Source organism: Acomys russatus, chromosome 26 (genome assembly GCF_903995435.1).
Source record: "Acomys russatus chromosome 26, mAcoRus1.1, whole genome shotgun sequence".
Classification (NCBI taxonomy): domain Eukaryota; kingdom Metazoa; phylum Chordata; class Mammalia; order Rodentia; family Muridae; genus Acomys; species Acomys russatus.
In genome coordinates, this window is record NC_067162.1 from 11316008 (window position 1) to 11342832 (window position 26825).

General features: G+C 50.0%; 3 protein-coding genes across 3 annotated transcripts; 2 read left to right on the top strand and 1 right to left on the bottom strand.

The window, feature by feature from the left end:
* Nucleotides 1–113: 113 nt before the first annotated feature.
* Nucleotides 114–6394, bottom strand: Gcdh (glutaryl-CoA dehydrogenase). The gene is made up of 11 exons (XM_051168584.1): nucleotides 6190–6394; nucleotides 6083–6109; nucleotides 5653–5796; nucleotides 5444–5506; nucleotides 5057–5227; nucleotides 3707–3836; nucleotides 3408–3624; nucleotides 2820–2923; nucleotides 2515–2640; nucleotides 1996–2156; nucleotides 114–612 (listed from the first exon to the last, which is right to left on the bottom strand). The coding sequence occupies exons 1-11, from the start codon at nucleotides 6278–6280 to the stop codon at nucleotides 539–541; spliced, it is 1308 nt and encodes a 435-aa protein (XP_051024541.1). The 5' UTR covers nucleotides 6281–6394; the 3' UTR covers nucleotides 114–538.
* Nucleotides 6395–17406: 11012 nt separating this feature from the next.
* Klf1 (KLF transcription factor 1) lies at nucleotides 17407–20617 on the top strand. Its single transcript, XM_051169334.1, has 3 exons — nucleotides 17407–17512; nucleotides 18218–19081; nucleotides 20359–20617. Exons 1-3 carry the CDS (start codon nucleotides 17407–17409, stop codon nucleotides 20532–20534), a joined length of 1146 nt encoding a protein of 381 aa, XP_051025291.1. The 3' UTR covers nucleotides 20535–20617.
* Nucleotides 20618–23398: 2781 nt separating this feature from the next.
* Nucleotides 23399–26530, top strand: Dnase2 (deoxyribonuclease 2, lysosomal). Its single transcript, XM_051169057.1, has 6 exons — nucleotides 23399–23634; nucleotides 23759–23939; nucleotides 24034–24112; nucleotides 24311–24475; nucleotides 24560–24757; nucleotides 26023–26530. Exons 1-6 carry the CDS (start codon nucleotides 23507–23509, stop codon nucleotides 26367–26369), a joined length of 1098 nt encoding a protein of 365 aa, XP_051025014.1. The 5' UTR covers nucleotides 23399–23506; the 3' UTR covers nucleotides 26370–26530.
* The last annotated feature ends 295 nt before the right edge of the window (nucleotides 26531–26825 follow it).

Genomic DNA, 26825 nt, shown 5'->3' on the forward strand with positions numbered 1-26825 from the left:
GCCAGTCAGAGACTGTCTAGTCCAAAGTCTATGCACTGTTCTGGAGTGCACTCCTAAGAGAAGCTCCCCACACTACCTCTGGTTACCAGTAAGCCTAGCTCAACCCCACGGAGTAAGGCACAGGCTCTTTATTCTCCTCTTTTATCTGCTCAGTGTAGAACATAGAAGGTACTGCCCCTGGGATGGAGGCACGATGGCACACTGTAAACTCCAGTGCATCTTCTCACAAGGCTCCAGCGCTCCATCTCAGTGGCTTCTGTGTCACTTCCTTTTGTCTCTCCTCCCCCAGTTACAAAAAGCTTAAAACAAGGTAGATGGACTCTGATCTCGTTGCAGTTTTAAAAGGTCGAGGGCCATACAGAGAGTTAGTTGCATCTTCTTTCTGTGGGGCATATCTGAATGTCTTCCACAAAAATTTCCATAGTCTCAAATCAGTGTCTCCCTTTCACCGTAAAAGCTGCATCCATCCACCGCCTGAGCAGGTCAACAAAGCATGGTGCTGCCAGGATCCAGCCAGGCATGCTCAGCTGAAGTGGGTTCACTTGCCAACTGTGAAGGCCTGAATCCCAGTAATTGCTCTCCCAAGGATCAGAGCATGAATGTCATGTGTACCTGTGTGAGAGGAATGTCAGAATTGGTTTGGAATCTTTGTAACTCACCTTTAAAGTCAACCTTTGTGCCACCCTAGGTGCCCACTTCAGAAGAACAGAATTATCAAGATGGTGAATGCTGACTTCTAAGAGGCCCCGTCCTAACAACAGTCACCAGGAAAAGGCACAGAAGCTAACTACCAAAGTGTGACAAGGCTAGCCCTGCCATAGCCTTAGCAAATCCAGCCAGCCTATACCTACAGTTGATTAAATGTCTGATTTCTACCCTGGTCATACTTTACTCCAGCACTGGGAAGACTGCAGACACGTGGATGCTTCCTTGCCCCTTCCCACCTTCAGAGGCAGCAGCACAAACCATGGCTGCCCTTTGCAAGAGTGAGTCCGTTTACTTCCAGAAGCCCAGTCCGACCATCTCAAATCATGCTTACAGTGTAGGGTCTCACACCCCCCCCCCCCCCACTACTGGAATAGTTTAACTTTAAACAGTAGTTTAAAGGCTGTGGGACTTTCCCCTTGGTTCAAATCCTCAGTCGCTGAGGCAGGCAGGGACGATATCCCATATATTCTGCTTTTCCTGTCTAGAAGCTTCTCTGCCCATGAAGCTAGTGTCCCCATTTTGTATGGGTCACACCAGATTGTATTTGCCCCCTTTTTAATATTGGTCAAAGATATGTGAGTGTAGGTGCACATGCCATGGCGCACATGTGGAAGCCAGGGGCACCCTCAGGCCTCGGTCCTTATTTGAGACAGAATTTTTGGTTCTGTTGCTGTTGTTATTGGTTAGCGTGTACCCAGGCTAGCTGGTCTGGGAGCGTCTAAGGATTCGTGCTTGAGTTTCCCATTTACCTAGGACTGGGTCACAACACACACTACTGTGCTGGCTTTACACAGGCTGTAGGGACTTAACTCAGGTTCTCATGCTTTTATGGCAGCTGCTGTGCCCACTGAGCCATCCCTATAGCCCTCCAACTTTTCATGTCTTTCTTCAAGTTTGTCCTAAACCATGGGTACATGCCCCTGTGAGTTCCATAATCTACAAACAGCTTTTTCTCTGAACGTGAAGTAGTGACACAATTACTACGCACTGTTCTCATCCTTACACCCCACCTGTCAGGAGCCATTCCTCTCTCTTGGCACCTGTGTCCCCCTCCATGTCCCATCGCACAATGAGAATAAGGGCCAGGAGCATCTCACAGGGGCTGCTCACTGGGATTTTGAAGTCATGTGGTGACTGACTCCCTTATTTATTCCCACAACCTTGTGAACAACTAACTCCAGGGGGAGGGACAGAGGGGTGACAGCTGGTTTCCTACTGCTGTTTCCCTCCCCCAGGCCACTGTGACACCCGTCTCTCCAACCCCAGAGCCCAGGGTCCAGCCCAGACCTTCGTAAGTGTTCACTGCCTCCAGATTCATAGCATGCCGGATCACATGGTACTCATCAGAAATCCCATTTCCTCCCAGGATGTCTCGTGCCTGGCGGGCAATGTCCAGGGCTTTCCCACAGTTATTTCTCTTCAGCAGGGAGACCATTTCTGGGGTAGCCCTGAGAATGGCACATATGTTATAAACAGAGTCTCATGCACTGACCACACCTAGCAGATGGTGCACATGTCCAATTGGCAAGACTCTCTCTGATCCAGCCCATCAACACCAAGGGGAATGAGCAGTGGTGATTGTACAGGCCTTACTGGGAGGCACAGGCAGGTGGATCTCTGTGAATAGAGGCCAGCCTAGTGTACAGAGGGAGTTCCAGGACAGCCAGGGCTACATAGAGAAACCCCTTCTCAAACAAAACAAAACAAAAACCAAGGAGGAAAGAAGCTTGTGTCACTGGGGCCTCCAGCTGGGAAGGAAGGACCTCAGAAAAGATTTAGGATTCAACCATAGTATATAATCCCTACTTGTCCTGGTCTTTCAAACGGCCAAGTTGTAAACAAGCATGGAGGCCCAATGTGATCTCGGTAAGCATGTCCGCCAACTTCTTCTGAATCAGCTGGTTCCTGGCCAAGGGGACACCAAACTGGATCCTAGAGCAGGGGGCAAGGTCAAGTGAGGGCCCGTAGTTCAAGAGGCTGCTATCAGCTCCACACTTTTAACTGCTCGAGATGTCCCGGGCCATCTCACAGAGCAGAGAAGTCACTGTTGGGGTACAATATGAACCCCAAGACCCTCCACACCACCTAGGTGTCACAGCAACCCCACATACCTGTCCAGGGCATACTGCCGGGCTGTGTGCAAACAGAACTCAGCAGCTCCCAGCACACCCCATGTGATGCCATATCGGGCAGTGTTGAGGCAGCCAAAAGGGCCCTATAAGATTGACAAGAGGTCTTAGCTGAAGGCCTGGGAAAAACCAACCGTGAAGCAGGAAAATCCATCTCCCAAATGTCCTAAACAAAGATCAGTAGCCATTTAAACCACATGAAGCGTGGGCACCAAAACTTGGATGCAGCAAGCCTTATTCGGTGCCTTTCTTCTCTGTATGTGCAAGCAGCCCTATACAGCATGGGGCCTGACCTCAGTGCTCACATCCAAGAGCCTGGCAGGACACAGGAAGCTGCTCATACATGCAGAGTAGAAAGTGGTCCAGGGCACACCTGCATCTTGGGCAGAGCTAATGAACAAAGTGGTAACCCAAAAAGTGCAATTAGCACATCCATGAACAAGGAGCATCACAAGCTCCACAATGCTGCAGAGCACAAGGATGTAAGTATGTTTGCCCTCCAGTTAAGAAGCTAAGGAAGATGAGCCAGCAGGTGACCCATCACCAGTTCCCAAGGTGTCTACCACATACCGCCAGGCTGGACACATTAGGTAGCACATTTTCCTCAGGCACCTCCACGCTGTCCATGATGATCATGCCGGTAGCTGAGGCTCGCAAGGAGAACTTTCCCTCAATCCTAGGGGCAGAGAGGCCCCGCATCCCCTTCTCCAGCAGGAAGCCTCGAATACAGTTATCCTCACACCGAGCCCACACCACAAACAGGTCAGCCACAGGAGAGTTGGTGATCCTGGGGGGCATAAAGTCATGGGGTGGTCTGGCTGCTGTCTCTTCACACACCCCATCACTCACCACCACCTGGGCCCCCTCACCAGGTCTTGGTCCCACTGAGAGTGTAGCTCTGCTTTGAGGGATTGTGGCGAGCTCGGGTCTCCATGCTGCCTGGGTCACTTCCATGGTTGGGCTCTGTAAGCCCGAAACAGCCCAGAAGTTCACCTTTGGCTGCAAGCACAAGACAGGGCCATAAGGCTACCAAGCCTCACTCATCTCCTGATAAATTATCTTCTCCACTGAGCCAGGCCTATAACCTGCCACCATGGCACTCTGAGAGCTGAGGAAATGGTCCAGGCCATAACAATGTCATGATGTGAAGGAGGCCAGAAAGCAAAGAAGGGCTTGGCAAGAATGTCTTGAAGGGCACTAAGAGGTTCAGATGAAGTAGGGTATGAAGTTTGGGTATTGTTTTGTTTTTGTTTTTTTTCTTGTTTCTTAGGGGTCTTTTTTGGGGGGGTTGATTTTATTTTGTGTACATGAATGCTTTATCTGCATGTATACTTGCACGCCAGAAGAAGGCATCAGATGTGGTTGCTGGAAATTGAACTCAGGACCTCTGAAAGAGCAGATGGTGCTCTTAACCTCTGGGCCATCTCTCCAGCCCCCCCCCCCTTTTTTTCCCCAAGACAGGGTTTCTCTATGTAGCCCTGGCTGTCCTAGAACTCTCTCTATAGACCAGGCTGGTCTCAGGGATTCCCCTGCCTCTGCCTCCTAAGTGCTGGGATTGTTTCTTTGTTTTGTTTTGAGATGGTCTTACTATGTAGCCCTTAGCCCTGGCTGTCCTGGAAGCCACTATGTAGACCAAACTGGCCTCTGGAGTACTGGCATTAGAGGTGTGTGCCACCACACCCAGCTTGAAGGGAGGCATGAGGAAGAGTAGGCACCGAGATGGTTGTTTGTAGAATCCCTAGTAGCTGAGCAATCAAAAGGAAATCAAAACAGTGGCCAGGGGGACAAGCTTGGTAGTGCATGGTTTTAATCCTAGCTTCTATCTCTCTGGAGGCCAAGGCAGGTAGACCTCTGTGTTTGAGGCCACTGGTCTACAAAGCTCCAGGGCAAACAAGGCTACACAGTAAGACCTATCTACAAATAAAACCTGAGAAGCCCGAGAAGTAGAGGAAAGGTCCCAGGGGCCTGCTTACAGGCCTCGTTGACCTGGTTAACAGTTAAGACTTTAAACTTTGGACTGGGATGAGAGGCTCAGAAAACAAATCCGAAAGGAGATGATGGTGGCCAGTGGTAAAGTCAAAGAGGAGAGGAGGAGAAGACCGACAGAGCTGACATGCAACCAAGCCCTAGGGCCTGGCATGAACACACAGGGTCTGTGGGGACACTAGGACCTACATTCCAGACCACAGTCTGACTTCTACCCAGTAGCAGCTGCTTACCCAGACGGGGAAGATACTTCTGTCGCTGCTCCTCACTCCCGTAGGTATAGATGGGATGCATGACAAGAGAGGACTGAACACTCATCACTGACCTGTAGCCGCTGTCCACCCTCTCCAGCTCCCGGGTCAGGAGCCCATAGGCCACCGATGACACTCCAGCACAGCCATACCCTGGTGCAGAAGAGGAGCAGGTGGACCAAAGGCCAAAGTTCAGCCCAGCAGGGCCCTGGGACTGAAAGTGGGCAGGGGGCTGCCCTGGCTGAGACACTGCTCATCTCATACCCACAGCTGTTTTCAGGAGGGATAGCCAAAGCTATCCCTGAGGAGGGATGACTCCTCAGGATGTTGGGGGTAAGGGCTGCAGAGTCTACAGAGAAACGTCCTTACCTTTGATGGTGGGTCCCAACACGCCTAGCTCCCCCATCTCATATGCGATGTCCCGGTGAAAAACTGCAGAGACAGGTGGCAAAGTCAGGTTCCCGTCTCAGCTTGATGGAGCCCCCTGACTCCAGGGACAGGGCTGGTGTGTGCACCGCAGTAGCTGCAAATCAGGTGTGGCTGAGAAGTTCAGTGTGCCCACCCTACCACCTAGGTACCTTCGTTTCGATTGGCCAGCAGAATTCGAGGCATGAGCCGCTCCTGGCAGTAGTTGCGGAAGGTGTCCCTGATGAGTTTCTCATCGGCAGTCAGCTGCTCCTCCAGCACCAGTGGGTCCCTCCAGTCAAACTCAGGGCGAGAAGCTGCGCAGAGTATGGGGGTCGAGTCAGCCAGACCTTCCCCTCCCCGCTCCGCCACCTCTTCCAGATTTCTAAGCTGCACCCATTCTTCCCACCTCGCTCCAGGTGAATTCTGGCTCCAAAACAGTCTGACCAACGCAACCCTTCTCCAGTCCAGTGTAAACTAATACTCACTACCTTAGCACTTCTGACCCTGGGCACAGCCCGGCCTCCCTTTCCCAGCAGCCCTTGCATTCACGGACCACCGCGCGACAGGGAAACAGCTGGACAGGGAGTAGGTGATTCTTACATTTGGCCGATCGGCTCTGTGTCTTCTCTGCAAACACAGGACGAGAAAGTCACACTGAGAAAGTGTCCTTGTGTCTCCCTGCCCACCCGTCCGAGCTCTGCACTGACCAGTGTGCGCCGCAGCCGAGCTCCACGTACGCGGGAAACGCAGGCCGGGCCTGAGGCTCAGCAGCCGCGCGGAGACTCTTCTCAGGGACATGTAGCCGGCGAGCGTCACGGCGACCAAGACCTGCAAAAGCCAGGCGTCAGGGGTGGGCCAGCCTCCCCCCACCCTTTAACCTTCTTACCAGGTGCAGGCAGAGTGTGCACAGGACCTGCACGCTCGACCTCGGCCTAATAGGAGTTGCTCATTGGTTCCTCCCAGAACACGCCCCTCCTCCGTGGCTCTGCCTTTTAAAAGGGCCAAGGCAGAAGCCTGGCTTTGCAAGCCGGCTCTTCCCTGGCCAGGCAGGTTATCTCCTTTAAGAAGCCGAACCAGGAAGGGGCGGAAAACGAATGTGCAAACCCAATTGGCCAATTGTATTCTTGCTCCGCCCACTTTTAGTTAGCCAGTTGTCAACGACCTGGGGGGCGGGATCCCGAATTCAATAAGGAAGCCAGGTGCCCTGAATCTTGGGAAATCCCTAAATGGGTTGTGGGTGGAGATACGGGTGGACCACCTGTGGTGACCCCAGCCGGCCCAGCTCAGTCTGTCTGCCAGTGTATCTCACCTTGTTACTTTGTGTGAACTCTGTGGGTGGATGTGGTCTTGTGTACCAGAGTAACTGCATTCTCGTGAATGCTGCCTGGGTACCCACGTGGTTCTCTTTCATGCTGGGTGTTTGTGTAGAATAATTCAGAATATATTGTAACTGGGTGTCTTGGATATTATTATTTCTACTGGAGTATGCTCGGTTTTAGTTTTTTTGTTTTTTGTTTTTTTTTTGTTTGTTTTGAAACAGGGTTTCTCTGTGTAATAGCTCTGGCTGTCCTGGACTCACTTTGTAGACCAGGCTGGCCTCGAACTCACAGACATCCACCTGCTTCTGCCTCCCAAATGCTGGGATTAAAGGCGTGTGCCACCACCACCCGGCATATGCTAGGTTTTGAAGAGAAAATTAAGACAGGATTGGGATGAAAGGAAAAGGCAACTGTAAAAACTCTCTGGAGTGCTGGGCAGTGGTGGCGCACACCTTTAATCCCAGCACTCGGGAGGCAGAGGCACGCAGATCGCTGTGAGTTCGAGGCCAGCCTGGTCTACAAAGTGAGTCCAGGACAGCCAAGGCTACATAGAGAAACCCTGTCTTCAAAAACCTAAAAAAAAAAAAAAAGAATTGGTTCTTGGCCAGGGCCGGGCACAGTGGCCCACTCCTGTAATCCCAGAGCTTGGGGAGGCAGAAACAGGCAGATCTATGTGAGGCCAACCTCATCTACAAAGTGAATCCAGGACAACCAGGGCTACACAGAGAAACTCTGTCTTGGAAAACAAAAAATAGAAAAAAAAAAAAAAAAAAAAAGAGGCTTATTGGGGCTGGGGAGATGGCTGGGAGGTTAAGGGGTTGGCTGCTCTTCCAAAGGTACTGAGTTCAATTCCCAGCAACCACATGGTGGCTCACACCATCTGGTGCCCTCTTCTGGTGAGCAGGCATACATGCAAGCAGAATACTATATATAAATTAATCTTCAAAAAACCACCTTTAATCCCAGCACTGGGGAGGCATGGGCAGGTGGGTCACTATGAGTTTGAAGCCAGCCTGGTCTACAAAGAGAGTTCCAGGACAGTCAGAGATTCACAGAGAAACCCTGTCTTGAAAAACAAAACAAAACAAAAGCAATACATAAATAAATAAAAAATAAAAGAAGAAGAGGAGGAGGCTTATTATTTATGCACTGTATCCAATGTGGGGCCAGGACTGCACCTGAGAACACTCCCAAGATGCAGCACCTTGGGAAAGAAAGAAAGAAAGAAAGAAAGAAAGAAAGAAAGAAAGAAAGAAAGAAAGGCCTTGTAAGCTTTTGTCTCCCACTAGTGGGCTCCCTGCTGATGGACTGGCTAGCCCTGCCTCAACAAGTTCAACGTTAGATCAGGACTTCTTACACTACAGCTGTGGGGCAATCAATCCTCCTGTCTGTCTTCAAACTGACTGACCCTCTAAATTAGGGGAGGAGGACTCTTTGGAGACTTTAAAAGCCCGGAGCCCTTGAGAAGAGACTGGATTATTCTTGCTTCCTGAGTCCCCTTAGCTTTGCAACTGTTCTTTTTCTCTGTGTGTCTCCTGCCTGTGTGTTTCCTCGCCCCATGTAAATGCCTTTCTTTTTTAAAAAAATTTTAATGTGCATTGATGCTTTGCCTGCATGTATCTGTGTGAGGGTGTCAGATCCTGGAATTACAGACAGTTGTGAGCTGCCATGTGGGTGCTGGGAATTGAACCCGGGTCTCCAACCCGTAAATGCCTTTCTTCAGCTGCTAATTCCACTGCTGCTGTGATTGAAATATCTGTGCTGCCACACGTTGCCCTTGATATTTTTTTTCCGCCTTTTAATTCTTTAACTGGCAGAGAAGACAAATCCAACTGAGACCCCCTAGACTGTGTCAGTCAATCTCACTAACTTGCTCAGGCCAACCTTGAATTATACATGGTAGGGTCAGCTTGGCCTCAAACTTGATTCCACTGCCTCAACTTCCTGAGTAGCAAGGGTTACACACCTCCAGATGCAGCAACAGCTGTCCTCTTTGTTTCATCCCTTTTTTTCTTCCTGTAGGTGTATGTACTATGTCAGATCTGGAACTAGAGTGCCAAAGTTGTGAGCTGCCATGTGGGTGCTGGGAACTAAAGCCAGGTCCTATGCAAGAACAGCAAATATTTTTCCCCCTTCGAGACAGGGTTTCTCTGTGTAGCCTTGGCTGTCCTGGACTCACTTTGTAAACCAGGCTGGCCTCAGACTCACAGTGATCTGCCTGCCTCTGCCTCCCAAGTGCTGAGATTAGAGGCATGTGCCACCACGCCTGGCTGAGCAGCAAATAGTCTTAACCACTGAGGCCATCTCTCCACCTTTTTTCTTTTTTTGTGGGAGGATATTGGGAATGAAACCTCGGGTGTCACAAACGTTAGGTAACCATTGTTTGCTCTAAGCTACATTCCCTGCCCATGTCTCTGTATTCTGCAATTTGTCTGTGGATAGCTAATGCAATCTGCAACAAATAGCACCTGTTTCTGATGCATTTGCATGAATGTAACATACTTAAGTTGCTAAGGCAACCTTCGAGTCCAAGCCTTCCCCTTTTTAAAGATTTATTTTATATGTATGCATATTTTGCCTGCAGTACACGACATGTGTGGCTGGTGCTAGGGGAGCTCAGAAAAGGGGATTGTAATAAGAATTCTGGAATTTTTGTTTTCTTTTTGTGTGGTGTTTTGTTTGTTTGTTTTTTCCAGACTGGGATTCTCTGTGTTTCTCTGACTTTGTAGACCATGCTGGCCCAGGAACTCACAGAGATCCACCTGCCTCTGCCTCCCAGACTGCTGGGATTACAGGTGTGCAGCACCACGCCCAGCTGAAATTTGGTTTTTAAGAGAAACACAAATAAGCTGGGCATGGTGGCACATGCCTTTAATCCCAGCACTCAAGAGGCAGAGGCAGACGAATCACAATGAGTTCGAGGCCAGCCTGGTCTACAAAGTGAGTCCAGGACAGCCAAGGCTACATAGAGAAACCCTGTCTCGAAAAGCCAACAAATAAATAAATAAATAACACAAAGAAGAATATGCTTTCATTTTAATCCCAGGTGTAGGGATGTGGGGCTGCTTTGGACTGTCCAAACCTACTGACCATGATTTGCCTTGTGCTAGCAGAAGCCGCTCTATAGTTTCTGTGACTGTGTGACATTTGCAATCCTGGGAACTTTTCAGAGGGTACATACATTAGAGGGCTCCGAGAATCAGGAGGGGGTTATTGTTGGTCATTTATAGAAAAAAAAAAAGTAAAAAGAAAAAAAGTAGATTCAGAGTTTTCCTAATCCTCTCTCCCCTCTATTTTTTTCCTTGTTTGTTTGTTTTTTGAGACAAGGTTTCTCTTGTGTAGCCACCGCTGTCCTGGAACTGAAATCCACCTGCCTCCAAGTGCTGGGATTAAAGGTGTGGGCCATCATCTCTTGGCTCTCTGCTCTTTTCTTATATCTCTCCTATCTAGTGTTGGGGGTTGGGGGTAAAACCTGGAGGGGGAAAAACCCCAACAAAAGTAGCAAAGGGGATCAGCTACTGGGGATCAGCTTGCCTAGAATTAGTTACAAATAGTTGTAAGCACCATGTGAGGGCAGGAAACTGGACCTAGCTCCATCCTCTGCAATTGTAACAAGTGCTTTGTTATTTTTTGGAAACAATGTTTCTCTGAGTAGCCCGGGCTGCCCTGGAACCCTGTAGACCAGGCTGGCCTTGATGCAACTGCCTGTCTTCTCCTTCTGGGTGTTGGGACTAAAGGCATGCACCAATACCACCCCGCTATAACAAGTGCTCTTAGCCACAGGCACCATCTCTCCAGCTCCTCAATGGGTTCCAAAGAAAGAAAGAAAGAAAGAAAGAAAGAAAGGAAAGAAGGAAGGAAGGAAGGAAGAAAAAGCAGGTTGTATTTGATTATTTGTTTTTTGTTTTGTTTTTGTTTTTTTGAGACAGGGTTTCTCTGTGTAGCCTTGGGTGTCCTGGACTCACTTTGTAGACTAGGCTGTCCTCAAACTCACAGTGATCCACCTGCCTCTGCCTCCCGAGTGCTGGGATTAAAGCCATGCACCACCACGCCCAGCATATTTGATTCTTTGTGTGTGCGCACACTTTTGCACACCAAGTCACTCCTGTGGAGGTCAGCTCACTCCTTCTATCATCTGGATTCCCAAAATCGAACCCAGGTTGTCAGGCTTGGTGGGAAATATCTTTACCTGAATAAGCTCTCAGCAGCCTGCCTTTTTTTTCTACCAGTACTGTGGATTAAACCCCAGGCCTCCCAAACACTAGACAAGCACTCCGTCATTGATCAACAGCCTTAACCTGTAACAGGGCCTCAGACCTTAGCACAACCTACTCCATGATGAAAAGTAGCCTCCAGGCTGTAAAACTCAGCCCGGAGATGGCATCACCTGCCAAAATGAAAACAAAGGCCTGATCCATCAAAGTCCGTAGTTCTGGGAAAGTCTCTAGCTGCACTAACCTTGCTTTTTGGCTTCTGTAGCTCTGCCTCTGGTTAACTGTTCTTGTTAACTGAAGTACGCCAAGCTGGGACATGGTTTTTGTGCTCAAATAAGAGCTTACCCTGAGAAAGGCTCTGTGCTACGCCGGATCCTAAATACCCAGTGCAGTCACCAGGCAGCTAATAAAGACTTACTATTGGCTTAAACCATGTCCAAGCAGTCTGTTACGTACCCCACACCAAACCCTAGTGCCTGAGTCCTAGCTGTGTATCTATGGTTCTTTTTACCACGGGCGGCTGTGGACGGAAAGTGCTTGTGATACCTTTCTCCCTTCTGTCCTTTCCAATCAGGCAGTGGCCTGGCTTCCCCATCTGGTGGGCCAGTCATGGAACTCACCCAGGTTGGCCTTGAATTCAGTGATCTGCCTGTCTCTGCCTTCGAAGTGTTGGGATTAAAATGGAGCACCACCTCCAGGCTGGGTAGGGGCTTTTTTAAAAGGGAGGGAGAGGGAGTTGTGATATCATGGTGAGGCACTGAAATTATAGCCTATTTGGTGAGTTCAGGGCCCTATGGGTGGGTTTTAGGTCCAGTGGTCATTTTGGAATCAGGAAATAGGAGCTGGCTATGTCAAGTGTTTTATGCAGGCTTTTTTGAATGTGCAGTCTCCTGGTCAGAAGAGGAGAGAACCTCTTCCTTCATGCCGCCATCTTGCCTTTGTCCCAAAACCTCCAACCTAACAGTTTCTTGTAAGTTTGTATTCTCTGGTACAGTGTATCTGGGCAGTACTGAGCATAGGGTGCTATTTGAGTTTTTCTTTATTTGAGTGGCTATTATCTTTGGAAATTTTTGTTTTAGTTTTTGTTATTGTAGTTGTTTTGGGTATTATCATTATTATTATTTATTTATTTATTTATTTTCGTGAGAGGCTAATTGTAGTGGCAGTTTTGGCGTCTTTAAAGCTCAGCTATGGGGGCTGGAGAGATGGCTCAGCGGTTAAGAGCTCTGGCTGTTCTTCCAAAGGTCCTGAGTTCAATTCCCAGAAACCAAATGGTGGCTCACAACCATCTGTAATGTGATCTGATGCCCTCTTCTCATCTGCTGGCTCATGTGCAGGCAGAATATGGTATAAATAAATAGTAAATAAATAAATCTTTTTTTAAAAACTCTGTTATGTTGTACAAACATGTTGTTTTAACCTCAGGTGTGGGATATGGAGCTGCCTCAGATTGTCCACAGTCTTATGCGGGCTCTGAAAGAGGGTTCTTTGCCAGCTGCAGATAGCTTAATTCTGAGGACTCTGGAAGAGGGAATAAGTGCCAGGGCCCAGAGAAGGGCTCCGAGAAAGGGAAAGAGCTGTTTCTTCCTCTGCTGCTGCTGCTGCTGCAGTTTGAGAAGTAGTTGGAGATATCCTAAAATGGAAGATTGGACTTGTCCCAAAGATCCTATGACCCAACCATGAGGAAGGCCGGAAATAGCTTCTACTCTCTAGCCTTCTCTCTCGCCTACTTGGTCTTGGGGTGTTGGAAAGGACTAGGATGGAGAAGGAAAGTAGAGGCATAAGGACCCCAAATAAAATAGTTTTTTTTTAAAAATAGGTTTTTCAAGACAGGGTTTCTCAGTGTAACCGTCCTGGCTGTCCTGGACTCGCTTTTGTAGACCAGGCTGGCCTGGAACTCAGTGATCCACCTGCCTCTGCCTCCCAAGTGCTGGGATTACAGGTGTGTTCCACCACCTGGTGCTGTTTTCATTTGGGTTGGTTGGTTGGTGGGTTTTTGTTTTTTGTTTTTGTGTGTGTGTGTATGTGTTTTGTTGTTGTTGTTGTTGTTTGTTTGTTTTTGAGATAGGTTTTCTCTGTGTAGCCTTGGCTGTCCTGGACTCGCTTTGTAGACCAGGCTGGCCCTGAACTCACAGAGATCCACTCGTCTCTGCCTCCCAAGTGCTGGGATTACAGGCATGTGCCACTGCACCTGGCTCACGTCACATGTTTTCCTGAGGTCTATTAACATTGTTGTGTTTTATATAACCTTGAACATGCTGGGAGCTGTGATAATAAAAGTGAGCCATGTCTGGAAATTGTGCTCAAGTGATCAGCTGCCTTGACCATCCTGGTTTCCTGCTTTTAGTTCTTCGGGTATTATTAATAAGGAGAGGGGATTTGGCTAACTGTAGGCATTCCTTTTTAAAAACGATTTTATAGCCGGTTGACTGTCTCGTGCTTATTTTGCTTTATTTCCTAGACTGGGTCTGACACCGGTGCTGATTGGCTAGGCTGGCTAGCCAGGGGCTCCAGAGATCCTCCCACCTCCATCTCTCTTGGCACGGGTCATAGACATGCACAATGACACCTGGATTTCATGTGGGTGCTAGGGAGCTGAACTTAGGTCTCTATGCTTGCTGAGCAAGCACCTTACCAGCTGTGCCACCTCCCCAGATCCCTGTTACATGCATCAATTCTTCATTTTTTTTTTTTTATTACTGCATACTATTCCCTGGGTACGTGGGAGCTGTTGCAGAGAACACATAGGCTATTACTTTTTATTATTAAATGCCTATAATTATCGTAGTGGTGTTATCTAACTCGCCACCGTAATCAATAAAAGGCACAGACACCTGATAGATTTTAGGATGAGCCTTATTTTACCTGGGGCTGGGCAGATATTTCCACCTTGTCTCTCGGGCCATCTGCTCTAATTGTCGTCTCTGGTGTCTATCTGGGCTACTTCCCATCGACATCTGAAAACACTTGCCTTCTCCGTGCGGAACCTCACAGCTCCTCCTCCTGGCCCACGTGGCTCTTTTCCTATTCCATGGTGACCCTGCTCCTTCCTTTTACCTCTCTCCTCCCCTGCTCCTTCTGTCCTCCAAGTCTGCAAACCTTAGCTCTGTCCCTCCCTTCCTCCCTGCCTTTTATGCAGCCGGTCAGGGAGGCAAGGTTTCCCAGCGGTACCTGGGGTATGTGAGTGTCTGCTGGTAAAAGACAGCAAGCAACCCTCAGTGCGCTGTGAACACAGTGTGGCGTGAGGATTGGCTTGGAGATTTGGTTCTCTGGGATACAGACCTGGGATAGAGTTTTGTTGTTGTTGTTTTGAAGGAAGAGTCTCATAGTCCAGGCTAGCCTTGAACTCAGTCTGTAGCTGAGGATGACTGTGAACTTCTGGTGCCCTGCCACCTTCTCTTGTGTGCCAGGATTACATGCTCAATTTATTCATGGCTGAGGACAGAACCCAGGGCTTCCTTCTTGCCAGAAACTTCTATTAGCTGAGCCACATGTGAAGCCCCCATGTTTACTTTTGTGTCTGAGGCTATCTCTGCATTTGACAGGACTGTGTAACTATACATTAGATATATAATATATATATATATATTGTTTTGTTTTTTTTTGAGACAGGGTTTCTCTTTGTGGCCTTGGCTGTCCTGGACTCACTTTGTAGACCAGGCTGGCCTCGAACTCACAGCGATCCACCTGCCTCTGCCTCCCGAGTGCTGGGATTAAAGGTGTGTGCCACCACACCCGGCACATTTAATACTGCTAGTGACGCCATATTTGAAAATTCTCAGGAGTCTGCTTGGTGTGACGAAAGTATGAGTGGGACTGCATGGCTTTGTGACTGTCTCAGCAGCAGTCTCTCTCATTATGAAATCTGTCTGCAGGATCACCTGACTATATTATATTACTAGGCAAACCAATATAAAAAAAATTCATTGAACACAGTGTGGTGGTATTGTAAATAATCTGAAGATGATTTAAGTGTATGGGAAGCCAGGAGGTGGTGGCACATGCCTTTAATCCCAGCACTCAGGAGACAGAGGCAGGCAGATCTGAGTTCAAGACCAGCCTGGGGGCTGGAGAGATGGCTCAGAGGTTAAGAACACTACCTGCTCTTCCAAAGGTCCTGAGTTCAATTCCCAGCAACCATATGACAGCTCACAAGCATCTATAATGAGATCTGGTGCCCTCTTCTGGTGTACATGCAGGCAAAACACTGTGTATATATGATAAATAAATAAATCTTAAAAAAAAAAAAAAAAAAAAAAAAGACCAGCCTGGTCTGCAGAGTGAGTTCCTGGACATCCAGGACTACACAGAGAAACCCTGTCTCGAAAAACAAACAAACAAAAAGCCTATGGGGAAGCAGGGATGTAGTGATATTTGCTGGTAAGTCAGCAGTCAGGCAGCCGAGGCAAGAGGATCAAGAGTTCTAGGCCATCCCTAGATGTAATGTAACTACAATGTAAAATAGCTTATGTTATGTAACTATGTGAACTGGTACCTACTGGCCCCAGATTTGGGTACCACAGCAGAGCTCCCCGCTCCTATAGAGGAGTGTCAGGAGGTTCAAGCTTGAGGATGGTGACAGATGTTGTGCTCCAAGGATAGTGTGCTTCAGTAGAGAGGCCCTGGGATGCATGAGACCTTGTCTATATATATATATTGATAAAGCATATAAGTGTATGTGTGTAGACTCAGTGCACATACTATATGTTGGTTTGTTTGTTTTTAAAATTGTTTTTAAAATTAGTACTGGGGGTTTAACCCAGGACCTTGCACACAATTACAAAGCATGTCCCCAGCACCACTTTACTTTTGTTGTTTTTTGAGACACAGCCTTACTATGTAGTCCTGGCTGTTCTGGAACTCATCATGTCGACCAGGCAGGCCTCTCAAACTCACAGAACCACCAGCCTCTGCTTCCTGAGTGCTGGGATTAAAGGCATGCACCACCATGTCTGGCTAGGTGCCATTTTCTATAAGTGATTTGATGTCCCCTATGGTTACTGAGCAATGATGGGTGTGTGTGTGTGTGTGTGTGTGTGTGTGTGTGTGTCCATACTACACCATACATGACACTCCATTTCCCTCCCCTGACTCACATGGCACCAGAATGGAGGTAGGAGAATAGCAGACACTCTACTATGGGGGCCAAAAAGCAGCCAGCAGCTGGGCCTCAGCGCTGAGGTGGGAATGGCGTACAAGCTGCGCCTCCATCACACTCCCATCACACTGCAGGATCCACAGCCATCTCCTTCAGCTCCGTGTAGTAGCCAGTGAGGGTCCCCTGTGTCCACTGGTGGGCTGATTTGAGGGGAACCCTCTTGTTAAACAGCTCAGACCCCAACACAGCTCAGGCAATTCAAAGTCAAGATAATTTGTGGCCCCAACCCCCCATCTCTTCTGCTCCAGGAGAGACAGAGCTATGGTTGTTTGGAGCCCCCTACCTGATAGGAGCCTGAGACATCTGGTGTGTCTGATAACGCCTGAAAGAGAGCTGGTGCCAAGTCCCGCCATTAGCACCGTTGCTGCTGTTTGTTGGGGAGGGTAAGGGCTGCAGCAGCCAAGATGGGGGCCAAATGGTCACAAAGAACATTCCCAAGAAATCCATCCTTCTGGTCCAACCCTTCTCCAAGAAAAGAGACTCTTAAGATCAGACCAGCCACTCAGTCCTCTGGGGTCGGGGAACCAGGACCTTTCTTTCTTTTTCTTTCTTTTTTTTTTTTTTGAGACAGGGTTTTTCTATGTAGCCCTGGCTGTCCTGGACTCACTTTGTAGGCCAGGGTGGCCTCAAATTTACAGAGATCTGCCTGCCTCTGCCTCTCAAGTGTTGGGATTAAAGGCACGCAGCACCGCGCCCATGCCCAGCTGGGACCTTTCTTTCTTTCTTTTTTCTTTTTTTTTTTTTTTTTTTTTTTTTTTTTTCGAGACAGGGTTTCTCTGTGTAGCCTTGGCCATCCTGGACTCACTTTGTAGACCAGGCTGGCCTCGAACTCACAGCGATCTGCCTGCCTCTGCCTCCCAAGTGCTGGGATTAAAGGCGTGCGCCACAACACCCAGCTGCTGGGACCTTCCTTTACTGGTCACTTGAACCCCCAAAATTTGGAGTCCCTACCCCTTGAAATGTGACTTAGTTTACACACACAGGGTTGGTTTTCAAGGACCAGTTCCCTAACAGGCCAAGGTGACGTCTGTTCCCTAGAAAGTGACACACACACACACACACATCACAAATACAACCCTCCCCCCCCTCCCTTTGCCTTGCCCGGGTCTTATCAGGGAAGACAGCCAATCAGATGAGGGCAGAGAAACCCTCCAAGGAGCTCTCCTAGCCTCACAGTTCATAAGACAGAAGAGGGAGAAGAGGCCCGAGGCCCAGGGTGGACACCATTCAGCCATGGCTGCAGCTGAAACGGTCCTGCCCTCCATCAGTACACTGACCAACCTGGGCCAGTTCCTGGACACCCAGGAGGACTTCCTCAAGGTGGGCCAGCATGGGGCAGGTGGTTTTGTTGTTGTTGTTTGTTTTGTTTTGTTTTGTTGAGACAGGGTTTCTCTGTGTAGCTTTGGCTGTCCTGGACTCACTTTGTAGACCAGGCTGCCCTGGAACTCACAGCAGATCTGCCTGACTCTGCCTCCCGAGTGCTGGGATGAAAGGCATGTGCCACCACCACCCTGCTGGGGCAGGTGGTCTTGTTGTGACCTGGGGCATGGTGCCTGGGGGGGATCAGGCTTCAATCTTACTTGAGTATCCTCTTCAGATTTCCTTTTGGGTTGGGGTCTGAGCCTGGCTTTGGGTGCTGTCCTAGGGGATCTGATATCAAAGTGAGGCCTTTTCCTGTAATAGGTGGCTGAGTTCTAAGCCTTAAAGAGTCTAGACTCAGAGAGACAAAGTCCAAGATGAAGGTGTCCTGGCATTTCCAAGCCTTGATATTTAATCTGGTTGGGATGTGTGAAAAGGCCGGGAAGGGCTGGAGGAAAAGGAGTCAAAGCTTCTCCTTACCTCACATTCAGAACTCGGCAACCCCTTCCCCCATCCTGAATGCTGTTCTTGGTAAATGTCTTATCTGTCTCTAGCCAGACCTAATGGACTTGTCTGGAGCTGAGAAGGGGGTTAGCGGAACAGTGTGGGGAAGTGATAGGCATGCAAACCCTCGACCAACTTGTCCCAACTGGGACTGCGGGACTGCATGGGGGGGGGGGGGCAGGTACCTTGGTGCTTACCACTCAAGTAGTGCGCTCCCTCCCGCAGTGGTGCCGCCTCGACGAGACTCAGGATTTGGGCCCGGGGCCCCCCAATCCTACGGGGCCATCCCTTCACATGAGTCTGAAAACGGAGGACCCTCCCGGAGAAGAAGAGGATGATGAGAGGGACATGATCTGTGCCTGGGATCCGGATCTTTTCCTTACAAACTTTCCAGGTCTCGAGCCGCCCAGCACTCCCCGGACCTGTGCTCTGACGCCCATCGGGGGCCCAGTGGCACAGTTCGCGCAGACCGAGTCTCTGGGCGCTTATGCGGGTGGCCCAGGGATGGTGACGGGGCCTTTAGGGTCTGAGGAGCATCCGAGTTGGGCGCACCCCGCCCCACGAGTCCCAGCCCCTGAGCCCTTCGTGGCCCCTGCTATGGCCCCAGGACCCGCGCCCAAGGCGCAGCCGGTCTTCTCCGATTCTCGAGCGGTCTCAACAGGAGGCTTCTTCCCGCGGGCTGGGCTTACGGTGCCCGCAGCTCCCGGTGCCCCCTACGGGCTGCTGTCGGGGTACTCCGCGCTGTACCCCGCACCACAGTACCAAGGGCATTTCCAGCTCTTTCGCGGGCTCGCGGCGCCTTCTGCTGGTCCCGCAGCGCCACCTTCTTTTCTGAATTGTCTGGGACCCGCTGTAGTGGGCACCGAACTCGGGACCACCGTGCTCCCGGGAGACGCAGGCTTGTCCCCGGGAGCCGCGCCACCCAAGCGCAGCCGGCGAACTTTGGCACGAAAGAGGCAGGCAGCACACACCTGTGAGCACCCTGGCTGCGGAAAGAGCTACACTAAGAGCTCGCACCTGAAGGCGCACCTGCGCACGCACACCGGTAAGAGAGGGGCCGCGCGGGCTGGGGCGAACCCGGGAGACGGAAGCGGGGGAGAAGGGCGGGGCTGGAAGGTGGTCAGAGACGAGGCTAAAGGCGGCCCCTGAGCGAGGGCCGTGAAGAGGGCCCCCAAGACACTGGGTCAAATCTAAGGGAGCTATTCTAGATGCAAATGGAGCCCGACGAATCTCAGCACTCAGGAATCCGAGGCAGGTGGATATCAGTGACTTCGAGGCCAGGCTGGGTTCCATCAGCCTTTGCTGTACAGTGAGATCCTGTCTCAAAAATAAATAAGTAAATAAATAGGTAAATGGGTGTAGACAGAGGACCTGGGGAACATTTCGGGGGCTTTAGGGTGAGAAGCCGATGTGTAAGGCCTGGGTTAGAGATGGGCGGAGGAATAGGAGGTAGGATGTGAGGAGGGAGGAACAGAGGGGTGACCCCTGGGAGGGAACGAGCTTGCAATGCCAGAGCTCAGGATAATTCAGTATTCAAGTGCATGATCGAGTTGGAAGCCTCTGGGATCCGGAGTTTGAGACACTCAAATAGAATCAGTTTCTAGAACAACTGATAGAGGTCCCAAGACATAAGGCGGGCTGGAAGAAAAGAAGGGAATGCTGCGAGATGGGGCATAGGAAGAAAAACCGGGTCTTCCCAGGAGTGGAAGATGGCTGGGGGCCTCCCAAGTGCTGCAGGGCACAAGCCAGGTGTACAGCGAGGAGAGGGGAATCACTAGAGACAGGGCTTTGGACCCTGGGGTGGATTTTAGGGATTGGACCAAGTTCAGGAACCAGGCTGGACACCAGGGGGAGGCTCTGCCAGTGCAAGGAATAGCGGGACCGTGGAGGACAAAGAATGACAGTGCAAAGGCGGGCGTGGTGGAGGACAAAGAATGACAGTGCAAAGGCGGGCGTGGTGGCGCACACCTTTAATCCCAGCACTCGGGAGGCAGAGGCAGGCGGATCGCTGTGAGTTTGAGGCCAGCCTGGTCTACAAAGTGAGTCCAGAACAGCCATGCTACACAGAGAAACCTTGTCTCGAAAAAGCCAAAAAGAAAAAAAGAAAAAAAAAAAGGTGCAAGGAAGTAGTACATAGGAAGTCGGCGGATGGATAGGACAGCAGAAATGAGAAAACTGCAGGACTGCCATTGCAGGGTCAGGGTCACAGAGGACAGGGTTTTGTGCCCTTTAAATGTGTCACCTAAGGCCTGGCTCCACCTTATCAAATGTGCAAACTGGAGCTGGGCAGTTTGGATGGTGACACAGCTCCCTGTCCTTCAGGAGAGAAGCCCTACGCCTGCTCCTGGGATGGCTGCGGCTGGAGATTCGCTCGCTCTGACGAACTGACTCGCCACTACCGGAAGCACACTGGACATCGCCCCTTCTGCTGTGGACTCTGCCCACGTGCTTTTTCACGCTCTGACCACCTAGCTTTGCACATGAAGCGTCACCTCTGAGTGATTCTGCACCGGGACTGGGGATGAACTGATTGCATGCAAGGATGGGCCATCATCGGACTCACGGCCTTACAGGCCTACCCAGATCGAGAAGCGACCTGTAGACCATGCACAGGAGCCTCCAACAGAAGCCGCCCGTGTCCTCAGGGAGCCACACAGAAACACGATGGCCCCACAGACCCAGCAAGACCAACCACCAAATAAATCATCCCAGATGGACCCCTAGACCAGCATAGGAGTGACCCTGAGTCTTGGAGGTGGAATGGGAGGAGATTCCCCACCCCTCCAGCCTAGAAAGGGGTTTCATACTGTGTCATTAGCTGGAATTGTCATTGATATTATAAATTTCTCCAATATAAAACCTGTGTTGGCCTCACTGTAGCTTGGGGCTGGAAATTAGCAGGAGCATTGAGTCCCCTAGTAGGTGACATGTTCTGCTGTACACACCTCCTCAACTTCCTAAAACATTCACCCCCTGTCCTGGCGGTGCCATCCTTGTATTCCTTGTCCTCCATCAACATTAGTCTATACAATCCTGTCACCTGTTGTCATCCCAAGGATACTCACAACTGTTATCTGCGCACCCCCGTCCCTTTCCCCTTATGACAGGACCTTACTGTTCAGCCCTGGTTGGCCTGAAACTACGTAGACCAGGCTGGCATCAAACTCATAGAGATATTTCTAACATCCTGCCTCTGCCTCCTAAGTGCTGGTTTTAAAGGTGTCTGTCTACTTCCTTTTAAGAAACTTCAGCCAAAGAGGGTCATAGAGGCAGTTTAGGTCTGTCATCCCAGCTGTTTAAGAGGCTGAGGCAGGGGGATTGGACGTTCAAGACATGTCTATATACAGAACAGGCTCAAGGTCATCCTGGGCAGTTTAACCAGTTTCTTCATCTCTCTCTCTCTCTCTCTCTCTCTCTCTCTCTCTCTCTCTCTCTCTTCTCCTCTCCTCTTCTTCTCCTCCCACCCCATTTCTGAGAAAGGGTTTCTCTGCGTAGCCCTGACTGTCTGGGAACTCACTGTGTAGACCAGGCAGGCCTCAAACTCGGAGATCCACCTGCTTCAGCCTACTGAGTGTTTTTTGGTTTTGTCTTTTTCTTCTCCATGTTTCTTAAGATTTATTTATTTATTATGTACACAGTATTCTGCCTTCATGTACACCTGCACACCAGAAGAGGGCACCAGACCTTATTATAGATGGTTGTGAGCCACCATGTGGTTGCTGGGAATTGAACTCAGGACCTTTGGAAGAGCAGCCAGTGCTCTTAACCTCTGAGCCATCTCTCCAGCCTTTTTTCTCCATATTTCAAAAAGTTAAAGGCAAAACAAACCAAAAACAAAACCCAGGCATGGTGGTACACACCTTTAATCTCAGCACTTGGGAGGCATAGCCAGGTGAGTCACTGAGTTCGAGGCCAGACAGAGCTACATAATATAGAGACTGTCTTTTTTTTTTTTTGTAAGTTTAAAAAAGCCTGGATGGTGGCACACACCTTTAATCCCAGCACTTGGGAGGCAGAGGCAGACTGATCTCTGAGTTTGAGGACAGCCTGGTCTACAGGGCAAGTTCCAGGACAGCCAGAGTTACATTGAGAAACCCTGTCATAAAAAACTAAAACAATCATTCGGGAGGCAGGTAGATTTCTTTAGCTGGAGGCCAGCCTGTTCTACATAGGGAGTTCCAGATCAATCAAGGCTATGGTGGTACAGGCCTGTAACCCCGAAATTTGGGAGGAGGAAGCAGAAAGATCAAGTGTCAAGGCCTGAGCCACATAGTCAAATCTGTGGTAGAGTGTTCAGCAGTCTCTGTATTCCTGCCTTGCTGAAACCTAAAGTGCCTCTGTGGGCATCACCTTGAGGGGGCTAGAAAACTTGCAGGATGCATAGGAAGAGGATAAATAAATCAATGTAACTAACTTAGCCAAGGTGGCCCAGGTTGGGGTGGGGACCCCATTCACACTGGGAATCCCAGCACTTGGGAGGCTGAGACAGGAGGATGGTAAATTACAGGTTAGCCTGGGCCACAAAGTGAAAGCCTGTCCAAAAAAAAAAAAAAAAAAAGCATGAGCCAGGTATGGTGATGCACACCTTTAATCCCAGCACTAGGGAGGCAGGAGCAGGTGTATCTCCGTGGGTTCGAGGCCAGCCTGGTCTACAAAGCCATGATGATAATGGATTAAACCTCTGAAACGGTAAGCCAGCCCCAATGAAATGTGTTCTTTACGAGGGCTGCTGTGGTCATGTTGTCCCTTCATAGTAATAAAACCCTAACTAAGGCAGGCTGTAAAGGTGCCAACTGTCACACTTCATGCCCTGAGTGTGATCCCCAAATCCCATGTAGTGGAGGGAGAAACTCCCACAAATTGTCTTGGCCTCCTCTTGCGTGCTGTGCCATGTGCTCATGTACTTACACATATATACAATGTGCTTTAGTGCCGCTATGATTTGAGCACTTGGGTGGTAAAGACAGGAAGATCAGCGTTCAAGCGTCAGCCACACTTTTAAGAGGTCACAGGATACAGGAAGCTCTGTCAGGAAAAAGAAAGAAAGAAAGAAAGAAAGAAAGACAGACAGACCGAAAAGAAAGCAGGCGGATCACTGTGAGTTCGAGGCCAGCCTGGTCTACAAAGCGAGTCCAGGACAGTCAAGGATACATAGAGAAACCCTGTCTCGAACGAAACAAAATCCCCAAAAAACAAAAGTTGGGGCGCCTTAGAAGAGTCACATGACAACCAATGCCTAAGGGAGGGGCGTGTCCGCGGGTGGAGCCTATCCGAAGCTGAGCCCGCCAGAAGATGGAGGGCGCGGTGGACGCTTGAGGGGGCGGGTTCTCGGGAGGCACCACACCAAATAAAGCCCCGCCTCCGGCGCTCGGGGCCTCGCCCGCACGGTCTCAACCCTGGTGAAGCCGCAAGCCCAGTTCTCAGCGGACTTAAGGGGAAGTTAGTCTGGACCTCGTGACCCAGCTGTCCCATGTCTCGGCGCAGATTGCTTCGCTACCTCCTCATGGCAGCACCAAGCTCGCTGCTGCTAGCTGCGCTGCTGTGGGTCCCTGCCGAAGCCCTGAGCTGCTATGGGGACTCCGGGCGGCCTGTAGACTGGTGAGCAAGTGGTTGCCGGACTGCCCCCCCCCCCCCCCCCCCCACCCCCCCCGCTCCGGCGCGGGCTCTCGGCAAGACCTCAGATTCTTTCTCTCCCCGACCTTCTGTCCTCCCCGACCTCCAGGTTTATGATATACAAGCTGCCAGCTCACGCCACATCTGGGGATAAGGCAGGGAAGGGTCTGAAGTATAAATACATGGACCAGAACTCCGAGGGTTGGCGAGATGGTGTAGGGTACATCAACAGCTCGGAGGGAGCCCTGGGCCGCAGCCTGCTGCCGTTGTACCGACAGAACTCCAGCCAGGTGACTGAGAGCCATAGGGCTGGGACACTGTGGTGGGTCCCACGGGGAAGGGAGGGTAGTTAAGTTCATTTATTCTCTGTGCATATTCTCCTAGGTGGCCTTTCTGTTCTACAACGACCAGCCTCCTACATACTACCCACTTTGGGACTCTGTCACCCATGGACATACGAAGGGTGAGGCTTGGCCTGGAACTCGTGGAGCCTCCCTGAATTTCTTATAAATTTGCCCAAACTAACCTTTGGCCTGTGTGAAGGGTTAGGGATCTGCCCTGCCAAAGCCCTGGCCTCGGTTTCCTGCCTGCACCTGTAAGACCAGGTGGCTTGAAGGGGTCTACTTTCAGCAGCTCTCCTGACCTCTTCCTCCTGGTGCAGGTGTTCTGCTCTTGGACCAAAAAGGGGGCTTTTGGCTGGTCCACAGTGTGCCTCGCTTCCCACCCCCTGTGTCTTCCGGTGCCTACAGCTGGCCTTCTAGTGCTCGAAAAAACGGCCAGACCCTTCTGTGTGTGTCCTTCCCATTCACTCAGTTCCTAAAGATTGGTGAGTAGACTAACTGAGGTGGGATAAAGTCCCAAACTCCTGTGAGTGACTCGCCTCACATTTCTTCTTTACCTTGTCTTGCAGGCAAGCAGCTAACCTATACCTACCCCCTAGTCTATGACCACAGGCTGGAAGGTATCTTTGCTCAGAAATTCCCTGATCTAGAGGAGGTGGTCAAGGGCCACCATGTCCTCCACGAACCCTGGAATAGTAGCGTAGTCCTCACTTCTCAAGCCGGGGCCACCTTCCAGAGCTTTGCCAAATTTGGAAAATTTGGACAAGGTAAGCCCTAATTGAGGGGTGAAGAGCACTTTTTGTTTGTTTGTTTTTTGGAGATTAGGTTTCTCTGTGTATCCCTGGCTGTCCTGGACTCCTTTGTAGACCAGGCTGGCCTCGAAACTCACAGGGATCCACCTGCCTCTGCCTCCTGAGTGCTGGGATTAAAGGCATGTGCCACTACCACACCCAGCCCAAGAAGAACATTTTTTTTTTTGTAGAGGAAAAGTCCCTGGTGTCCCAGATGTCTTCGGGAGTCATAGTACAGTAACAAGCACTAGCAATAAACAGCTGCCTGCCAGTTGGCCAATGGTGCATACCTGTAATCCCAGCACCATGAAGGCTGAGATAAGAGTTCGAGGTCAGCCAACACATATTATGTATATATGTGTAATATTGTCCATATATTGTGCAATATGTGCATATATGACATGACTTGAGCCTGTTTCCTTGTCTTAAAAATTAGGATATAGGTGCTTCCCTTGGTGGGTTTTGAAATAATACATAAATTATTTGGTAAGGACTGCTTCTTTTTTGTGGAGGGGAGGGGGGCAGGCTCTCACTATGTATCTCTGGCTGGTCTGGAACTCACAGAAACCCACCTGCTTCTACCTCCTGAGTACTGATTTTAAGGTCTTGCGCCACCATGCCAGGCTGTCTTTTTGTTTTTTATTATTATTATTATTTTATTATTATTATTATTATTATTATTTTTTTCGAGACAGGGTTTCTCTGTGTAGCCTTGGCTGTCCTGGACTCGCTTTGAAGACCAGGCTGGCCTCGAACTCACAGTGATCCACCTGCCTCTGCCTCCCGAGTGCTGGGATTAAAGGCGTGCGCCACCATGCTCGGCTTGTCTTTTTGTTTTGAGATAAGGTTTCACTGTACACTCCAGGCTTGACTCTATCTGAGATCCTCTTTTTTTTTTTCTTTTTTCTTTTTTTTTCTGAGAAAGGGTTTCTTTGTGTAGCCTTGGCTGTCTTGGACTAGTTTTGTAGACCAGGCTGGCTTTGAACTCACAGTGATCCACCTGCCTCTGCCTCCCACATACTGGGATTACAGGTGTGCGCTGCCACACCCAGCTCTGAGATCCTCTTGCTCCAGTGTTCTGAGTGTTAGGATTACTGGTGTGACCTGCACATTGACCTGACCTATTGATAAGAGCTCTTTGGGTTCCTGTCATTCCAAAAGGAGACAGTTGAGACCCTGGAAGAAAGCCTAAGGAACCTACCAGTACCCCTCTCTTTGCTCTCCTTCTTTCCTGAATGCAGACCTGTATTCTGGCTGGCTGGCAGCAGCCCTTGGCACCAACCTACTGGTCGAGTTCTGGCCAAACGCTCCAGGCACCCTGCCTTCTGACTGCTCGGGGACCCATCAAATTCTGGATGTGACGGAGATAGCCTTTCCTGGCCCATCTGGACCAAGTTTCAAAGCCACAGAGGATCACTCCAAGTGGTGTGTGGCCCCTGTAGGGCCCTGGGTCTGTGTGGGTGACATGAATAGGAACATAGCAGAGAGGCACCGGGGCGGGGGCATAGTGTGCACCCAGCTGCCTTCCCTTTGGAAGGCCTTCCAGTCCCTGGTGAAAGCCTGGCGGCCCTGTAGAAAGAACCGCTGACTGAAAGCCCAGCAGAGCAAAGGATCCCAGCACTCAGGAGGCAGAGGCAGGCAGATCTCTGTGAGTTCGAGGCCAGCCTGGTCTACAAAGGGAGTCTAGAACAGCCAAGGCTAACACAGAGAAACCCTGTCTTGAAGAAAAAAATCCTAGCACTTGGCAGGAGGTAGGCAAGTGAATCTCTGAGTTCAAGGCCAGCCTTGAACTCAGGTGCCAGGACAGCTAGGGCTACATAGAATGACCCTGTCTTTAAAAAAATAAAAATAAAAAATAAAACAAATAAAGACTCAGAGACTATTTGGGATTTGAATTTGTTTGGAGGAGTGTTCATTGGCGGGTTCAACCCAGGCCCTGCCACATGCTACACAAGCATTAACTGAACTACATCGCTGTCCTGGCTATGACTCTGAAAACCAGTTCAGCCCCTCCCTAACTGGAGACCTTAATTAAGTGCCTTGA

Bases quoted from the DNA above. Each gene is read 5' to 3' on its own strand.
- Gcdh (XM_051168584.1), bottom strand. From the start codon at position 6,280: ATGTCCCTGAGAAGAGTCTCCGCGCGGCTGCTGAGCCTCAGGCCCGGC. The intron at 5,797-6,082 runs GTAAGAATCACC...TACTCTGCGCAG, and splicing joins ACAGAGCCGATCGGCCAAAT to CTTCTCGCCCTGAGTTTGAC. The intron at 3,625-3,706 runs GTGAGGGGGCCC...TATGCCCCCCAG, and splicing joins CTCAGTGGGACCAAGACCTG to GATCACCAACTCTCCTGTGG.
- Klf1 (XM_051169334.1), top strand. From the start codon at position 17,407: ATGGCTGCAGCTGAAACGGTCCTGCCCTCCATCAGTACACTGACCAAC. The intron at 17,513-18,217 runs GTGGTTTTGTTG...GGGGGGGGGCAG, and splicing joins GGTGGGCCAGCATGGGGCAG to GTACCTTGGTGCTTACCACT. The intron at 19,082-20,358 runs GTAAGAGAGGGG...CCTGTCCTTCAG, and splicing joins GCACCTGCGCACGCACACCG to GAGAGAAGCCCTACGCCTGC.
- Dnase2 (XM_051169057.1), top strand. From the start codon at position 23,507: ATGTCTCGGCGCAGATTGCTTCGCTACCTCCTCATGGCAGCACCAAGC. The intron at 24,113-24,310 runs GTGAGGCTTGGC...CTCCTGGTGCAG, and splicing joins CACCCATGGACATACGAAGG to GTGTTCTGCTCTTGGACCAA. The intron at 24,476-24,559 runs GTGAGTAGACTA...CTTGTCTTGCAG, and splicing joins CACTCAGTTCCTAAAGATTG to GCAAGCAGCTAACCTATACC.